Source organism: Tyto alba, unplaced genomic scaffold, assembly GCF_018691265.1.
Source record: "Tyto alba isolate M040663 unplaced genomic scaffold, T.alba_DEE_v4.0 Super-Scaffold_19, whole genome shotgun sequence".
Classification (NCBI taxonomy): Eukaryota; Metazoa; Chordata; class Aves; order Strigiformes; family Tytonidae; genus Tyto; species Tyto alba.
The window spans coordinates 1,616,080-1,632,416 of NW_024881281.1; the positions used below are offsets into that span (position 1 = coordinate 1,616,080).

A 16,337-nucleotide genomic window follows, 5' to 3' on the forward strand; every position below is an offset into this window, starting at 1 on the left:
GGATCGACAAGGAGAACGTGGAGCTCTCGCCCACCACCGGACACTCCAACAGCGGGAGGATGCGCCACGGCTCCGCAAGCCAAGTGCAAAAGCAGCGAAGCGCTGGCAGTTTCAAACGTCCCAGCATCAAAAAGATTGTGTGATTATTTCTTTTAAATTTTGTTTTTTTTTTTGGGGGGGGAAAACTGACTGACACACGCGGGCCTCTCGCAAAGGGCCCTCCGCCAGTTGTGATGCTGCACTTAATTTTTAAAGTTCCCATCCCGTCAGCCGTGTTGCCAGATGATCAACTCTTGAACCATTGCCTGAATTTTAATGCCTTCATTTCTTTCCTTCTGTTTTTGGTTTAAGCCAGTGTTTCAGAACTGCTCGTATAGATGCTGACGGACTTTGCAGCCGAAGGAGGCGTGGACTTCTCGAGCACTGCAGAACCGTATCTTGTCCAAATACGAAAGCCATTTCCCATAGCCAGGTCTACCTTGCTTCTGTTATCCGCCGCCTCTGTTTCTTCTCTAAAGGAAAGTGTTAATCCTTAATCCCGTTTGCACACTTTTCAAGGTAGTGGCTTTATGAGCCGGGGGAAGTTACTATAGTCCTGGTTTTAATTCAAACCTGTTAAGATTTTTAGCTGTGGACTTTTTTTTACCATACTTAAAAGAAACTTATGATAGCCGCCGTAAAATGAGCTTAACCAGAAGTGGTTGATTAGATTAAATTTCTAGTAATTAGCAATAAATTTGAGAGGACAAGGGGGCTGCATGAGTCTCTTTCATTCCCCAGACCATAGCTTCACACACTTGGACTGTACATGGACCAGACTGGACAAACTGGCTTTTTTCCAAAGCAAAATTTTTTTTTTTTTTTTTGCTGTACTTCAACTGCACTAAAAAAGGTTGTATAGTGGAAAGAAAATCATGGAGAACTGACTATTACGCTGTTGTTGTAGCAGTGTCGAAAATGTATCGCTTCTTTCTTCCATTTAGCATACACTTTAGTTTTGCCCTTCCCGACAGTATGCACCTTGGAGAAATTCCTGGCAGAATAACCAGCGGGGTCTGGAGGGGAAAATTTAATGAATTAACTTCCAGCTCTGGGAGGTTGTGTTCGGCAAAGCTGCTTTTGCGCTGCCCGAGCAGGGATGTGAATACAGCAACGTTTGCTTAAGGTACATGAATTTAAAACTAACTGACACTGTGTCAAATCCAGGTTACGTTTGAATGTTTGCAGTGCAATTCCTGCTCTCAGTACAGAGCTCTGCGGTCGCGCCTGTCCTGCAGAACTTCAGGGGGTTTTAGTCTGGGAGGGTTCGTACTCGGGGGTTCCACAGAACTGAACTTGCTGTCACTGTGAAAGACTTGCCGGCTGCGGTCGTGCCTCAGCGCCGGGCGGCTGCAGAAGGTGCTGCTATGTCGAGGACGCGTACGGGCGCAGCGCGGGGACCCACGCGAAGGGGCTCCCGGCGGCCCCTGCCGAGCTTCCCACCCACAGATCCCTGTTGTCTGTTAGAAATTAACAGTCTGTAAGTGGCTTTAAAGGAAAAAAAAAAAAAAAAGTATATCCACTCTATTAAAAAAAAAATCCTCTAGTGCAATTTTGTTAGTGGCTTTCAGTAAATCAAACTCCACAGCTAAATTATTAGAGAATGGTACAATTACGTGTTCGGATTTTATTGATATAGCACATAATTCACATGTATCCACGCAGTAACAATGTAACATTTATGTAAATAAAAATACCTTTATTGTATCAATTCATAAAAATAACAATTTAATTTCTTTAATTTGTTTACAGTCCTGGAAAAACTATGAACACAAACTTAATATGCAAATAGCTTGCTAAAACAAGAGAAAACAGAATTAGCAGTCGGAAAATACGAAGCCTCGTGCAATTAAGCAGCTGTTTGTCCTGGCGGTGGGGCTGGAGCCGGGGGCAGGAGCGGAGCGGGGAGCTGCGCGGCCGTGGGGGCTGCTCCGCTCCCGACCCTGGCGCTGCCGCCCGGCCCGGCCCAGCCCGCCCTTTCCGTTTTGCCGAAGACAATGAACTGTAGAAGCCAGAAGATTTGTAGGTAGGAGGAAAAAAGGATCTCTGGTAATTTGCTGTTAGTTTTCAGTCGTTTATACTCCGAGCAGATTTTCTTTACGTGGCAATAGTAATTCCAGCTGAACTACCCGATCGGTTTGGTTCGGGCTGGGTGCGCTTGAGGACAACTCTTTCAATATTTGGCATTGTCTCTATAAAAAAAAAAAAGAAAGCGTCCCTAAATTAGGATGAATGCATTCTTTGAAAAGCATGTAATGTGAAATCAGAGTAGACAGTGATTAAAATTACCTTTCACGTGAGAACTAGAACTACTCCAGGCTCTTGGTCCCAGCTGAAAAAAAAACGTTATCTTCATAAAGTCAGCCAACAAAATGTAATTTACTCTATTTCCTGGAAGGAGGGAGAGTCGTTTCATGCTGTCACCCGTGGTTCAGTGAGAGGAGCTGAATTTCTTAGAGCAGGGGTGTCAGACACGTGGGGGCTGAACTTGGGTGTCAGAGTCGAGGGCCAAGGTTCAATCCCGGAGCCCGTGCGCCCCAGCCACCGGGACGTTATCCCCCACTACCAGGAGTTGGGAAGCTTGTGCTTGGATCAGGGGAAAACACGGCCTTTCTTTAATGATTAAACTCCTCCTAGTAATTAGTTGTTCAGTGCCTTACTGTCACATCCGTCGCTTCGCCTGCTCCCGCTAACAGCCGCTGCTGTTGCTTGGCCTTTCTGCTCTCCTCCTCGTTCCCTGCTCCCCCTTCCCGTGGGTCCTGCTCCGCCGCGGGGGCTCGCGGGGCTCAGCAGGGACTCGCTGCTGACCGGGGGGGGGTTCAGAGCTCAAAGGCCGAGCGGGAGCCGGCGGCTTCGCGGGGCCCCTCCTGCAGCCTGGCTCTGCAGCCGCGGGGTCTGCCTCCCCTGAAATGACAACTTCGAGTCAGAAAAACCCCATTTTAAGATGTGGACCACAGAACCCCATCATGGGGACTGGATGTCTGACACCCCTGTTTTGGAACACGTTATCCATAACGCACTAACTACAGTTAAGTACTGTAAAGATGATTAACGTTTTGTTTGTGTTTGTGTTTTCCCTGACTTAAGAGAATTCAGTAGTATTTGAGAATAGTGCATAACCTACCTGTTAATGATGCCAATGTTTCTGCTTTAATGTGCATGAGGTTTCCACGAACAGGAACCGTTTCAATTGCGTATTGTGGACTGAGCACCTGGGAGCGTTCCAGTGCTCTATTCCTAACTGGGTTGTAGGTTTTAGGGCTTTTTTTTTGTTTCATTCTGAGGTTAATTTTTTTTCAACTGTAATGAAGCACGTCTTACTGTTATGCGACGAACTTACCACAGAAAGTCACTTTTAGTGTTGGTCCCACCGTTTTTTTTTAATGCAGTATATTCACCTGTAAATAGTTTTTGTGTAAAATTTGACAGAAAAGTATATTTACTACACTGTAAATACATGTGACAATATATTGTATTATTTTGCTTTTTTTGTAAAGCAGTTAGTTGCTGTATATGTATAACATACAAATTTGAATATTCTAGTGTTAGTAACTGTTAACTACTACTACTCCTCCTCTTTCCTGCTGTTGCGTTACGTCATTTAAAAAGAAAATGCTGTGTACTATAAACTTACACTGTGTATGATATCTTACTATTTCCATTTGGGCCTCAACTTTGAAACTGTGTCCTTGATCCACGATCCTGTTGAGAGCGTAAGCAAGCGTGCGGCAGCTGGCGCGAGCCCTGCTGGAGCGAACGCAGTTGGGAACTGTAGGTAAAAATGGCAGAAACCTGGGTTCAGGTCATTGTTGTTCACCCCCTTTTCCCCTCATGTATGTACTTTCCCCTTTTTTTGAAGTAAACTGTAAATTCAACCTGCTCCAAGTTGTTCGAAGGTCATTCACGTGTGCTGCGGGCCGAAGTTGGTGTATTCTGAAATCCATTTTCTGTCGCCTGGAGGGGCTCTGTGGGGCGGAACCAGGGCCCCCGTGGCAGCAGGCGCAGGAGCCGGCCCTGGTCCCAGCCCTGGCACCCCGGGCTCTGGGGAAAACCAGGATGGGACCGAAATCCAGTGTCTGGGATTTGTCTTCCCAGAAAAAGGTGCTTCTCTGTGTGCGTGATCTCGCGCAGCTCTAAATGATGGCAAGGCTGATTGCCTGTGGGAAACCGAGGACAGAATTCGGGCAGAATAAAGCCCATTGTCAGGAATTTCATGTCACTTCAAAAAGATTATCATAAGTGAATAATAAATCAGAATATTTCTTTTTAAAATGTAAATTTAATATTTTAATAAAACAGCTGCTTGGTCTTTAAAGAACATTTCAGTATAATTTGTCTATTTGAGCTTTTCTAGCTTAGAAGCTTGAAGTTTCAACTGTCAGGCAACTTTTATGACAAATGATTAATCAAATCTATTTTTCTTTTAGGGGAATATATTACTTTCCTATTAAAAATGTATAAGTACTTATATTCTGGCTTTGTGAATCGTAAAAGGATGTAAAAACACATTAAAGCGTGACTGCCTTGACTTCTTCTGAGACATCTTATTGTTCCTGCACACTGGCCGTACCGTTAGGCCTGTTCAGATGGAAGCGGGCAGGGGCCTCGGCGGGGCTCCTGGGGCCAGCAGGGAGGGCCGGGACCCCGCAGGAGCACCTCCTGCTTACCTCGGGGGAGGTGGTCGTTAATCCCGAATCAGACAGAGCAGCACTGAGAGCGGGAGCCGTACAGGGGCTGTTTCCTGAGCGCCATCTACCACCTCACTGCTGCTAAAAACATTCTGGAAGCTCCTCTTTTGGAGAGGTGAGCCTGCCTGCTGCTCGAGATCCCAGAACACGCTGTAGCCGCAGTGAGGAAATGCAAGGAGAAGGAATTTTTAGTTATGTCTTTATGCAGGTTGTAAAAATGCTATTTAGGGAAAAAAATTGCACCTTTGGAGCAAGCAGATCTATCTCGGGAAGTAGTTTCAAAATCCCTGCCCAGCTGGTGCTGGTACTGCTCAAATATTTTACAAAGGAAAAGAATTAGCAAAGTGAAAATTCAGAACTTCCTTGATGCAGAGGTAAAAATTCTGTTCTAGCATTAAGTAGGCAAAACTGTACAAGGAGGAGGAGAAAGGAAGTTGTTTTTCACAGGCAATAAGAGTGACCCATAATGTGCATGGCTAATTTATAAATATTAAGCTGTCTCTCTGGCATAAATATTTCCAAAGACCTCTGGCTTGGAATAACAAGCCTTCAATATATTCGTATTTTTAGATCTCCCAGAAGGCTCATACAGAACTTCCAATTTCCTTAACAGCAGACAAGCACACTGAAAAACTGCCGCGCCACGCACGCCCATGAAGAGCAGAAGCCCCTTCCCGGGGCGGGTGGGCGGCTGCTGCTGGGGGCAGGCGCGGGGCGATGCCCGCGGTGAGCTGGGCCCCTCTCCCGGCAGCCAGGGTGGGCGGAGGGGAGCAGGGGCTGGGCAGGGCTGCTGCAGCCCCCCCCCCCCCCACACACACACACGTGTGCCAGGCAGGGCGAGAGCCGGCCTCGCGCGTCCGGCCCTAGGACTGAATTCCACTGCAGGGCGGTCACTTGGGCCACTGGCAAGTGCTGTTTATTTTTCTACCCTCCCCTTAGCCCCATCTCTGTGGGAAAGGCGGACAGAGAATACCCGAACCTAAACGGATAAAAACATGGTGAGTCCCTCGGTGTCACAGGACTGAAAACTAAAGCCGGCCTCTCGTAGCTCTGCGGCGCTACTGACCGCTCCGTTTCAAAGCCAGGCTGGTCCTTTCCCTCCACTAAAGCTCATGATTTACAGGTGTGAATCCTTTGTCTCTTGAAACATTGGTTTCTTCAGTTGACTGCTGCTGTGTTTAACAAGCTCACAAATGAAAATAAATCTCAGGGTTGTGTGGGTGGAGAGTGCAGAATAGCATCTCCCGTGATGTGACTTGTTAAAACAAGTATGGGTTTGTTCTTCAAAGCAGTAATGAAAAAAGTTGGATGACTGCATCTTCAGGGATATTCAAATGATACTGCTATAAATAGCAATGAGTAGCTAACTATATGTTCAAGACAATCCCACTGAACTACTAAACTATAAATTTTTTTCTCATAGCATGCTGTCCTTCAGAAAAACTAGAAATATCTGTTCTGCTGCTTCTACCCCTGGTTAGCGTACTTCGAGAACGAGGTGTGCCCAGGAGATCCAGCTGCCCAGTAGAACACATTACACAAACCGGAGCAGAGCTGGTCAGCCAGACCTCCTCCACGGCCTGCGAAGACACTGGCACATGCCGGGGCGGGTCCAGAAGCGGTGATTTGGAGCCAGGCCTGCCTGGGAATGCGTTTTCCAAGCCTCAGCTCATTAACTCCGCTTCCCCTGGCTGCTCACGTTTCAGATGCGAGGGGGCAGCGGTGCCTCGGCCTCGCCCGTCCTGGGCTCCAGTCCCTGGGCCCTAATCTGCCTTCTGGGAAGTTCCCCCGCTTGCAGCTGTGCTCCCCAGCTCTTTGCAGTAGCAGCCGGGTTTTTTTTTTTCCCCGTGCTTGGTGATTCCCTTTCCTAACTGCCCCCTGGCACTCCCCGGGAGACAGCCCTTCGCTCTCCTCGCAGCGGTAGCACACGCAAAGAGGGTGCAACGAGAAGTCCTGCGTAGTGTGAGACCCACCCAACTGTCTGGAGCCAGGCGTGACTGAACACGGGCCAGAGACAGGGCAGAAACAGCGGCTCTGAGCCAGAGCAGGGGCTGGCACGGAGCAAGGCAGAACACACAAAGGCTTGGAGGCCCCACAGTACAAACACTGGGGTGGGTCAAAACACAAGGGAAGGAGTTTCTGCTTTTGCCCAAAACACCTAGCAGCTAAGTCTCCGTGCAGCAGGGATCAAAGAGCAAAGGCTGCCTCCGCGCTGAAGCCCGCTGCCGGCTGAGTCACTCACGTGAACGGATGCTCAGGGGAAGAGCAGCAGAGGCCGTCGCCAGCTCCGTGTCCTCTGGCCGTCTGCAGGCTGCCCTGCAGCTTCTTCTCCAGGGCTGGTTCTGCGCTGCTCTCCCTCTAGCCAGGCCCCTCCTTGTTTTTAACTCCTGGTCTCGGGCAGTTCCTGTAAGAGGGAAAACCTCCTGCTCCATGCCCCTGCCTGCTCCGCCAGCGGCACGGCAGCGCTGGGCACGGCGCCACGGCCCTCGCCGCCGACAGAAGCGGCAGGAGAGCGGCCGCGGGCGGGCGAGCGCAGGCGAGCGCCGACTGCTGCAGCGCTCCGAGGGCTGGATCAAACACCCTGCAAAGCACCTCGGCAAGTACACCTCTGCCCGCCTCAACATTCCAGTTCGGTTTGAGATGCTAATGGTATAGCTTTAATTTACAACAAAGAAGAATAAATTGGCCTTGAGGATGCTGGCATACCTTACCTGGGTTTGTTTTCAGCAATTCTTTTACTTTGTATGGTGCCAATTTTTCTTGCTGGGAACATTTGTTTGCTTTTAAGATCACCATGAAAATTGAACTTGCAGGCTAGAAACTGGTCTCCCACTCATGAAAAATTCAGAGACACGAACTGTTTCTGCAAGAAGAACGTGACTTGTCAGACACAGAAGCAGTTAGTTGTTCTGTTAGCGGTGTTTGTTCTATTTGACATCAGTATAATTTTATTATTCCTCCACAGAATATATTTTTCTTTTCAATATAGTAAAGCTGACAGACTTTGGCTGCTGGAGGAGCTCAGCTGTGCACTGCACACAGAGCAAGACACCAGCGTTGTCCCGAGAGCCTAAAACGTTTATGGTCACCTTGGGCCCTTTGTGACCTCGGACAAATCTCTGAACACCTTAAGCTGAGGCATCATAAAAGCCCGAATTGCCCAACTGTAACAGTCAAGGATGGCTGTCAGTTGGCAGAATTCTAAAGAAACAAACCTCTGAGATCTTCAGATTAAAGACATTAGAAGGGCAAAGTCTTAGCATTGCTGTATTTTCCCCACTTAATGTTTGGCATGTAGTCTCTTAGCAGATATTTATTATTAATTTCTGACAGCTCTAAACAAAAAGACTGAGGCAAATCAGGGACTTTTCACAGAAAAATATACAAATTAGTAATTCAGGAAGGACAATCCTACTCAGACATGATTCTGTGCTTTTTCCAAATTACTGATTTATACTCTCTAATGTACTGACTGCTCGCTGCGCACGTGTAAATCAACAGCCTGGCTAGCTTGGCCAATAAAACCACCCTGGTGTCCCGCTGTTAAGGTGTTTACAACAGAAGATTTCCTGCATCATTACATCGTGTAGAGCATGTGGTTTACAGCCAGGCAAGCTCACAGGAATGGAAAGGGCTCTGCAGAACGAAGGACCTGGTTACTGGAAAAAGGAGGGAGGCTAATTTTGGAGTAATCTATTACTTGTGCATGAAAAGGAAGCTCAGACTTTGACAGCTGTAAGGAGACCGATGCTTTCCCACACTGCTGCAGCCCTCACCAGTTACCACCAGGAATTACTCTGGTTTATTGTATCACTTCTTGCTCTGCTCTTCCCTGCTACCTTTTCTTGCCCCAAAGCACTCCTGCATGACCCATCTCTTCCTGGCCTATTTCTTCCCTCTGAGTTGCCCAAAGATAAAAAAGCAGCCTAAGTTGTTCCACTGGGAAATCCAGAGCCATCTCTGTTACCACTGGCAGGTCCAGTGACAAACCAAGAACAGTCTCTGTTGCACACAATGCAGAACCATACCCTGAAGCAGCACGGGTACCGCAGTCTCCCCAGGGTCCCCCCCGTGCCCAGCTACAGCCGGGGCCCCCCAGTTTGCAGCAGCAGCGAACACAGTGCCAGGCTGCACAGGCAGGAGAAGCACCCAGAAGGAGACGAATCCCGTGACACCACACCTTTCCATACAACTGTGCTGGATTATCTGGAGAGAGGATCCACCGCTCCCAAACAGCTCTTCCCACGCAGACCCAGCGTGGGGGCCAACCTCCTCCCTCCTGGGCGGTGCGGTGTTATTAACACAAATGAACAATGATTCCCCCATAAAGGTCAGCACCTTTTTCCCCCCCAAGACATGGCTGCTTCCCAGATTGCTCCAGCCACACCCCATATCCTTTTCCTCTCTCATACTAGTCTGGTGTGCAAACTCCCAAGCTCCTCAGAATAACTGCATCTATTTCCCACGGTGTCCTCCAAGTGACTCGCCCAGCGCTGTCCCGAAAGCTCCTGTCAAACCAGCCCCATTGCCCCAAAGAGCTCTCCAGCGCCAGCAACAAGCCACGCTTTTCCACTGCGTGACCCCCCACCAAAGCCTCAGAGATTCCTTGGGACGCAGAAATCATTTACCCACCATATTTTCTTTAAGGATGCAAAAAGCTCTCGAGGGAAACGTTGCTAGTATTTAGCAATAAAATGAAAGTCTCCATTAATTCCAGCTTTGTGCTGCTGCAGCTAAGCAGTAACCTCGCCCGAACATGGATTTTCATGTCTCATTCTGGTTCAGCCTTGGCAGACAGCAGCTCTACCCCCACACTGCTGCAGCTGCTAGCTAATATGTTTGCTTACTGTCTAACATTTTGTCATCAGCTAAGCATTTGCAGCATCTGTCTAAAACTTTGTATAAAGCACAGATTCCCCTCTATTTACTTGTTTGAATGGCACGGTGGGAGCTAGCAGTGTCTGGCTGCGTTAGGAGACAACCAAGATCTTTGGCTCCAGGGCTGAGATGAGCCCAATGATCCCAACAGAGAACAGGGTTGAGCAGCTGGATGAGGGTGCTCAGATGCTGCCTTTAAGGACAATGAGAAGGATGAGGAGCAAAGAGCCACCCTTCGCCCTTTGAAGGGGTGACTCATATCCCCCCGGGACTGGCCGAAGCAAATGCACAGCAGGTCCTACCAGTAAGGGAGGAGGCAGCTCGCCACCTCGCAGGAGCCGTGGGGCGAAGGGCCGCCACTAGACGGGCCGGGCGGGTGCGAAGGGGCAAGAAGCGCTCGCCAGGCCGCCGGGGCGCCCACGGGCAAGCGGGAAACCCTCCACGACAGCAGGTCCTGGGCTGCTGGTGAGACCCGGGCTGGAGCCCGGCGCGGCGATGGGCTGCTCCCCGCCGGGGCGGAGAGACAGAGCGGGACCCGGCACCGCGACCAGGCCTGACCAGGCCTCGGCGGCTCCGCTCCCCTCACGCAGAGCGTGGAACGAGGCGGCGCGGATACGTCATCCGAGGCTCCTCCCCCCTCCCGCTCACCACAGCAATGGGAAGGCAAACAAACCGCAACGGGAAAGCGCGGAGACCGCGAAGGGAAAGCGCGGAGACCGCAACGGCAGCGACCGCCCCGCCGCTGCCCTCAGGGACCGGCGGCGAGAGCGCCGAGTGCGCAGACGCGGCGCTGAGGGAGGTGGCGGACGGGTCTCGCGGGAGTTGGCGCTCTCGCGAGAGGGGCGGGACGGGGCGGTGGGAGCCGCTGCATGGCCCGGCCCGGCCGGGCTGCACGTGGGTTCGGTGCTGGCGGGGGCGGCACCGGCACCGGGACCGGCACCGGCACCGGGACCGGGACCGGGACCGGGACCTGCTCGGGCACCGGCACCGCACCAGCTGTAAGTACCGCGGCCGGCCGGCGCCCGAGCTCTCGGCGAGCGGCGGAGCCCGCCGCCCCGGCTGTCAGTTCCCCGCGGCGGGGCCGGTGGCGGGGCCGGTGGCGGGGCCCGGGCCGCGCTCCTCGGGCTGCAGCGGAGCCGTCCCGCACCTCCCGGCCGTGCCGCTGCCCCCCAAGGTCAGCCCCGGCCCCGGGGTCACCCCCGGGCCGCCCTCGGTGGGGCTGCGCCGTGTGCGGGGCGCGAAGGCTCCCGGCCAAGCGAGCGGCAGCTCGGAGCCTTTCCGCGGTTTTTCCGCGTGTTTTCTTCCTGATTTCCCACTCGACCGTAGCAAAGCCGGGACGTTCACGGGAGAGACAGCCGCGCAAGGCCACGGGAGTCGCGTGAGTCGGTATTAAACGTGATTCATTCCCGCTGCAACCTGCTGTAGCCGCTTAGAAAGGAAAGCGAGCAGTGACATAAGTGGTGCAGACTTGGTAGTAAAGGCTAAGGATGCCTTGTGTTGTCTCATATGTCTGGTATGGCAAGGCTTATGTTATGGTAATAGCTGATAAAAACTGTTATTAGCAAACTTTTCATATTGCAGTGGCTTCTCTCTGTCTGCAAGCTAGCATGGAATATAGTCAAGAGCAAAGGAAGTAAATTATATTGCTACTGAAGAGCCAATAGCCTTACTGTCCTGGAAGAATCCTTGTTGTCTGACTTTTTTTTCTTTTTTCTTTTTCTTCCCCCTCCTTGAAGCCAGATCTAAGTTACTCACATTCCAGAATCAGGCAACTTGATCTGTGTCTGGTTAAGTTCTTTATCACAGTCTAGTAAGTTATACCATGAAGCAGGGAACACAAATGAATAGGCATCTCAGTAAGGGCATCTTTTTCATGAAAATTACCTGTAACAGCAGGAAACGACAACAAAAGCTGCATTTGACCGCAGTCTGTCTGTTAAGGAAAAGTAAGGGGCTGCAGAATGGAAATAATTCTGACTTTCTGTGTTCCCAGGGTGATGTGCTGCCTTGGTCGGGTCGGCGGTTGTGCTAGCACCTGCTGAGTGTTATCGGAGCCTCTGTGGACTTTGTCTCAGGTGAAAGGAAATGGCTTGTTGCTGGGGAAAGTAGTAGCAGGAGATGGTAACTTTACTTTTCTCCTGTTTGCCTTGTGCTTGTGAATGATCTACTGAGTTACAGCCCTACATGTGCGCGTGGTAGAGCCGAGCAGAGCACATGGCACGCACAGCTGCTCCTGAGGGAGGTATGGCTTTTTTTTTGGTAGCACATGGGCCAGAGCTGTTGGAGCAACTGAGCTGACCTTGCTCCTCTGCCGGGGGGTCACTCTGTGACCCAGTTCAAGTCACTTAACCTCTTAATTCTTTAATGAGCTTCCTGTGTAAAGGGTGAAATTCTGTTCAGGCATCTGCCGAGCTACTGTGCCTGTCAACTAGTAATCTCAACGCACCTGTGATCCTGAAAAAGGATAGTACAGCTTCACTATGTGTATCTTGATGGCACAGTTTACTTCTTGATTAATTGGTTTGTTTGCATGTGCTGCCTAGTGCACCGAAGGAAACGACAACATTTTTGTAAGTTAAAAGGAGCAAAAAGCCTGTAGAACTTGAGCTGTGCTTGAAGCTTGCTAGAATCCACCTTCTCACCGCATCACTTTCTGTCCTGGTCCCACTCATCTGACAGCCCCTCAGCTTGTGTTTCAGGGTTTCACTGAGCTCTTAAAGGACTTTTAAGAGCTCTCATGGGATGCTAGTTCTAGGGGATTTAGGCAGGTGAGTCTCACCGTGATTCTAACAGTGTCTAGTACAACAGGGCTACAGGCTGTTTGCTCTTAGATGTGAAACAACTTATGTTGTTAGATTTGGAGGGTCCGCAGGGATGGTGCTGTTGTGTGTTCTGGTAGCTGCTTTGTACTTGGGTGTGTTCTCCTTAGTTGTGCTCAGTTTAGATACCAGTCCCAGGAATGAGATTTTTTCCTAAAGATCTCTGGAGATGCTTTGAGATACTAATATTGAAAATCATCAACTCTCTAGAAAGCCTTGGCTTTAGCCTTCCACAGTGCCTGAAATTAGACAAGAGGAATTCCCCTCACCACCCGGGGTGTGAGATGAAGGTACCCGCCATTCAGATCCACCATGGCATGTAGGTTCCCAGTTCCTGCAGATTCTCTTGGAAATGAACTGTGACAGGAGAGAGTTTGTTTGAGGCCTGCAGCCAAAGCTGGTCAGAGCCAGAAGCAGTTGATTTGCTGCATTGAGACTCTTGTGTTCATCTTGAAAATGTTGCAGGCTGACTTCAGGAGTATTTGAGAGCAAGGATACTTCTGCAGTAGTAGAGTTATCCGAAGAGCATAAATGCTTTAAAAGCGACATACCGCAATTATCTATGGCTCTCATCTTTCGTGTGCACTTACCTCAAATATTTTTTTCACATCAGTTATCTCTACTGTCCAGGGAGACTGTAATAAGATCAGGGCTGGTATCCCAGTTGCCCATAGTAACATCTAGAAGTAATAAAAAACATTAATTAAAACATTAATTACTTGTAATTGTTTAATGCTTCTGATATAATGAATAGCCTTTTTTCATTCCTGATTTCCAACTACAGTGTTTCTGTGGAACTCTTAATGCAAATGGCTGGTTAAACTTCATGAAGTGATGATTAACTTTGGTCAGCCACTTTCAGATACTTGGTAAAAGCTTTTTTTTTATTCAGCAGGTGCTTAATATTTTTGGAAATTAAGGCTATTGAATTTGGTCCTTATGGAGATTGCTGAAGGTGATATGTTTGCCTGTCACTCACTGCATTTGCAAATGATCCACCTTCAGCTGCTTTACTGTGGTTTTTTTTTATTGTCCACTACATGGATTCTGTTTAACTCTGCCACTCCTGCATTTTGTACCCTGCCTGGAAGCTGACTCTGAATTTATTGGCCCCTGTACATTGCTATTAGCAGAGTCGAATACTTCACAAAAGATGACCCAAAGTCTTTCTTCAGCAAACAAATCACTGCTGGTGGACCTGAAGAGGAGCTGATTGCCTCTGACCTCTGCTGCCACCTGGCAATGAGGATGAGAAACCTACCATGTGCTTTAGCTGATTTGGACTCCCTGTGTATAAATAGCAGCAGTTCCTGGCAAAAGCTCATGATCTGCATGTGCCTCTTGTATCAGAGGCATTAGCTTTGCATAGGGACAAATCTGTGATTTGGAAACCTGAAGTCTCTGGAACAAGGATTGGAGTGTGTATTCCCATAAGTCTGAGGGCTGTGGCCCTGCGGTTCCCCTTCCTTAAAGAGGAGCCTTTTTTGTTATAAGCCTGGACTTGTATTCCATTTCTTGTTGAAATGCAGGGTTAGGAATTTTTTGTGTGTGTGTGTTCAGGGGTGCAGGGAAGAAATTTGCATGTCACTTCCCTAACCTATTTCAAGTTGAATGGAGTATGGTGTTCTGTTTGCTGCCTGGTAAAGAGGCTCCTGTCTCTTGAGTTGGAGTACCTATTTTCTATTTCTTGTGTTTCTTCCAACTCAGTGTGACTGTAGGAGGGTTACTTAATCTGTGTCTTGGCTTTGCTTTTCAAAGAAAGGACTGCCAAAGCTGAGGAAAGTGGGCAGCCTGCAATCTTTGGGGGAAGCTTTTCTGGGCAGAAGGGCTCGTAGCGTAATTTGGGCGAGGGCTTGTAGGTGCTACTGTAATACAGATCAAAGTAAAGCATGTCTCTCTGATTAGGTCTCAAATATGTTGTGTAACTTCTTGTAGCAAGCTTGCTAATACATACAAATTACCTTCCTGCTTGTTCAGTCTAAATGACTCCTAGTGAAACCTTTGCTGTTCCTTCTTAGCACAGATGAATATAGAGCGCCTTTTTCACAAATGTTTGATATTCTTCCTCTCTGTGTGCTTCTGTGGATTACTCTCAGCAAGCCAAGCTCTGGGCACAAGGCTTCCATCTGAACAACACTGCTTTTTTGTTTAAGTCTAGCCCAGCTTTTGTTTTGAGAAGCTGTTTATCAAGGTCTCGTTGCTGCTCCCAGCAAACCTCCTAGTGAGCCAGTCTTGATGCTGTTCTCCAAGTACCTGTTTGGTCTTAGCGTTGCCTCTCTTCTCGCTGTCTCTTACAGCAGTATCAGTGTGTTGTGATATAAACATCACCATTCTGTCTCCTTGAAAATTCAAGTCTGTTTTTTGTGTGCAGAGTATATTAGTTAGTTTAGTCTCTGCTCCTGAGTTTTGTGGAATACCTGTGCGCAGAGGGGGTTATTCTGAATCAGAGGACTTGTTCTGCAGTTTAAAGCCAGGTCATAGTAGAAAGGTCGCGTGGCCTCTGGCTTATGTGCTAAACTGTTTTAGCTAGCTTAGAGCAGCAGAACATTTGGTCTGCCTGGCTCTGTTTCTGGAGCGGACTCCAAAACTGGCAAAAAAGACCCCAAAACACAAACTCCACCAGATTTTGAGGAATAGCCGAGAACGATAAAGGTGGCATTGGTAAAGTGATGCAGAAGCAGTTTCTGAAATTTGCTTCTGTATCTGAGGTACCTTGCTGGCAAAGCAGTGAAAAAATGATCTTGCCTTCCTCTGTAATAGAGGATTCACAGGGAGACACTAGCTTGGTTGAGGAAACTATAAATAATGAAACGATTGGAGCAGGAAGGTAATAAGATATAAAGTGCAGAAAGGAGCTTGATAATCTGATAGGGTTAATGTTAATTACAAAGTGTAACCTGTGACATTGCATAGTAGGAGTGATCAGCTCAGGGCCTTGCAATAGTCCAAGAGCAGTACAGGATGGTGAGGGTTACTGGTGGTCAGTGTTTGCAAATATATAAGCTTCTTGGTGATTTCCAAAATATTTGTAACAAAGCCCTACAGTTTGCCTAGTCTGATACTTTTATTGTAAACCTCTGCTTTTGAGTGTGTAAACAGAAAGTGTTCCGAGTTCTGCTTTGGCCTAGAAGTGATGCTGCTGGAGCTGTGCTGGGCCGCTGCTTGGCTCCTGCGCAGGAGAAAATACACAAAAGCAGCGACTGAAAATGAAATACTAATACAGCCTGGGCCATTGGTGTAGCAGCTTCAGCTGCAAAGGAGGAGAGTGAGCTGTTGTAGGAACATGGGTGAAGCTGATTATACTGAAAGCAGTTTTTATCTTGGAGATAACAGACAGTCTGGTGTTGGTGATTTTTCTTGTTCCAGAGCTCTAGTTTAGCTCTACAACAACCAGCTTTTTCAGCCTTTTACTTATGACATAATTTATCCCTCTGCAAATAAGACAGTTGGTTCTTAAATGTTATAGGGTTGTGGAATGACTTCCTTAGTAGTTTTCATTCAGAGAGGAGACTGATTCTTGAGCTCTGTAGCCCATGTTAACTGGGCTGTGAAAAGCTGATATTGCTTAAGGGGCATCTTCTGCCATTTTTGTCTTTCTATACTGGTGTTTGAAGCAGAAATTGCTGCAGAACACTCAGCTTTAAGTATAGACAAACTTAACTGTTCATTTCTTTTTAAATTATATGCCATCCAGTTTGAGATCCTGCTTGCCTGGCTCCTACCTGTCTTTGGATGTTTGTAGTGACTGAGTCATGCTTTCTGAGCTCTCACGTCTGGGTGATGTTTGTTGTGGTGGTGGTACACCAGGCTGGCCTGGGAGGAGATTCTGAGAGAGGCTGCACAGTCTCGTGGCTGATTGACACGCTGGTGACCAGGGGTGTGTGATGGCTAGCAGCCCAGTGGCACTGCAGGC

At 48.6% G+C, this 16,337-nt stretch overlaps 2 protein-coding genes and 1 long non-coding RNA gene across 21 annotated transcripts in view; 2 read left to right on the forward strand and 1 right to left on the reverse strand.

Annotated features, from left to right (window-relative positions):
• The window catches only part of NF1 (neurofibromin 1), a 104,669-nt gene extending 100,750 nt beyond the window's left edge, over window positions 1–3,919 (forward strand). For all 5 annotated transcript variants that reach the window (XM_042791408.1, XM_042791410.1, XM_042791409.1 and 2 more), the window contains one exon: window positions 1–3,919. In XM_042791408.1, the coding sequence (XP_042647342.1) occupies window positions 1–143 (143 nt within the window). In that variant the 3' untranslated portion in view covers window positions 144–3,919.
• On the reverse strand, window positions 1,636–10,382 carry LOC116964658. Of its 11 annotated transcripts, none has more exons than XR_006165204.1 (6): window positions 9,908–10,020; window positions 7,439–7,590; window positions 6,970–7,131; window positions 4,707–4,877; window positions 3,916–4,196; window positions 1,636–3,808 (listed from the first exon to the last, which is right to left on the reverse strand). It is a non-coding gene; the product is annotated as an uncharacterized LOC116964658 (long non-coding RNA). The 11 variants fall into 11 exon arrangements; XR_006165205.1 differs by having other exon boundaries at window positions 4,610–4,877; XR_006165209.1 differs by having other exon boundaries at window positions 1,636–3,437; window positions 3,693–3,808; window positions 3,916–4,877.
• AKAP1 (A-kinase anchoring protein 1) overlaps window positions 9,977–16,337 on the forward strand; it is a 26,222-nt gene continuing 19,861 nt past the window's right edge. The window contains exons 1-2 of one of the 5 annotated variants that reach the window (XM_042791413.1): window positions 10,454–10,603; window positions 11,599–11,680. The gene's annotated coding sequence lies outside the window, so the exon portion shown is untranslated. The other 4 variants (XM_033004869.2, XM_042791415.1, XM_042791414.1 and 1 more) reach the window with 4 other exon arrangements.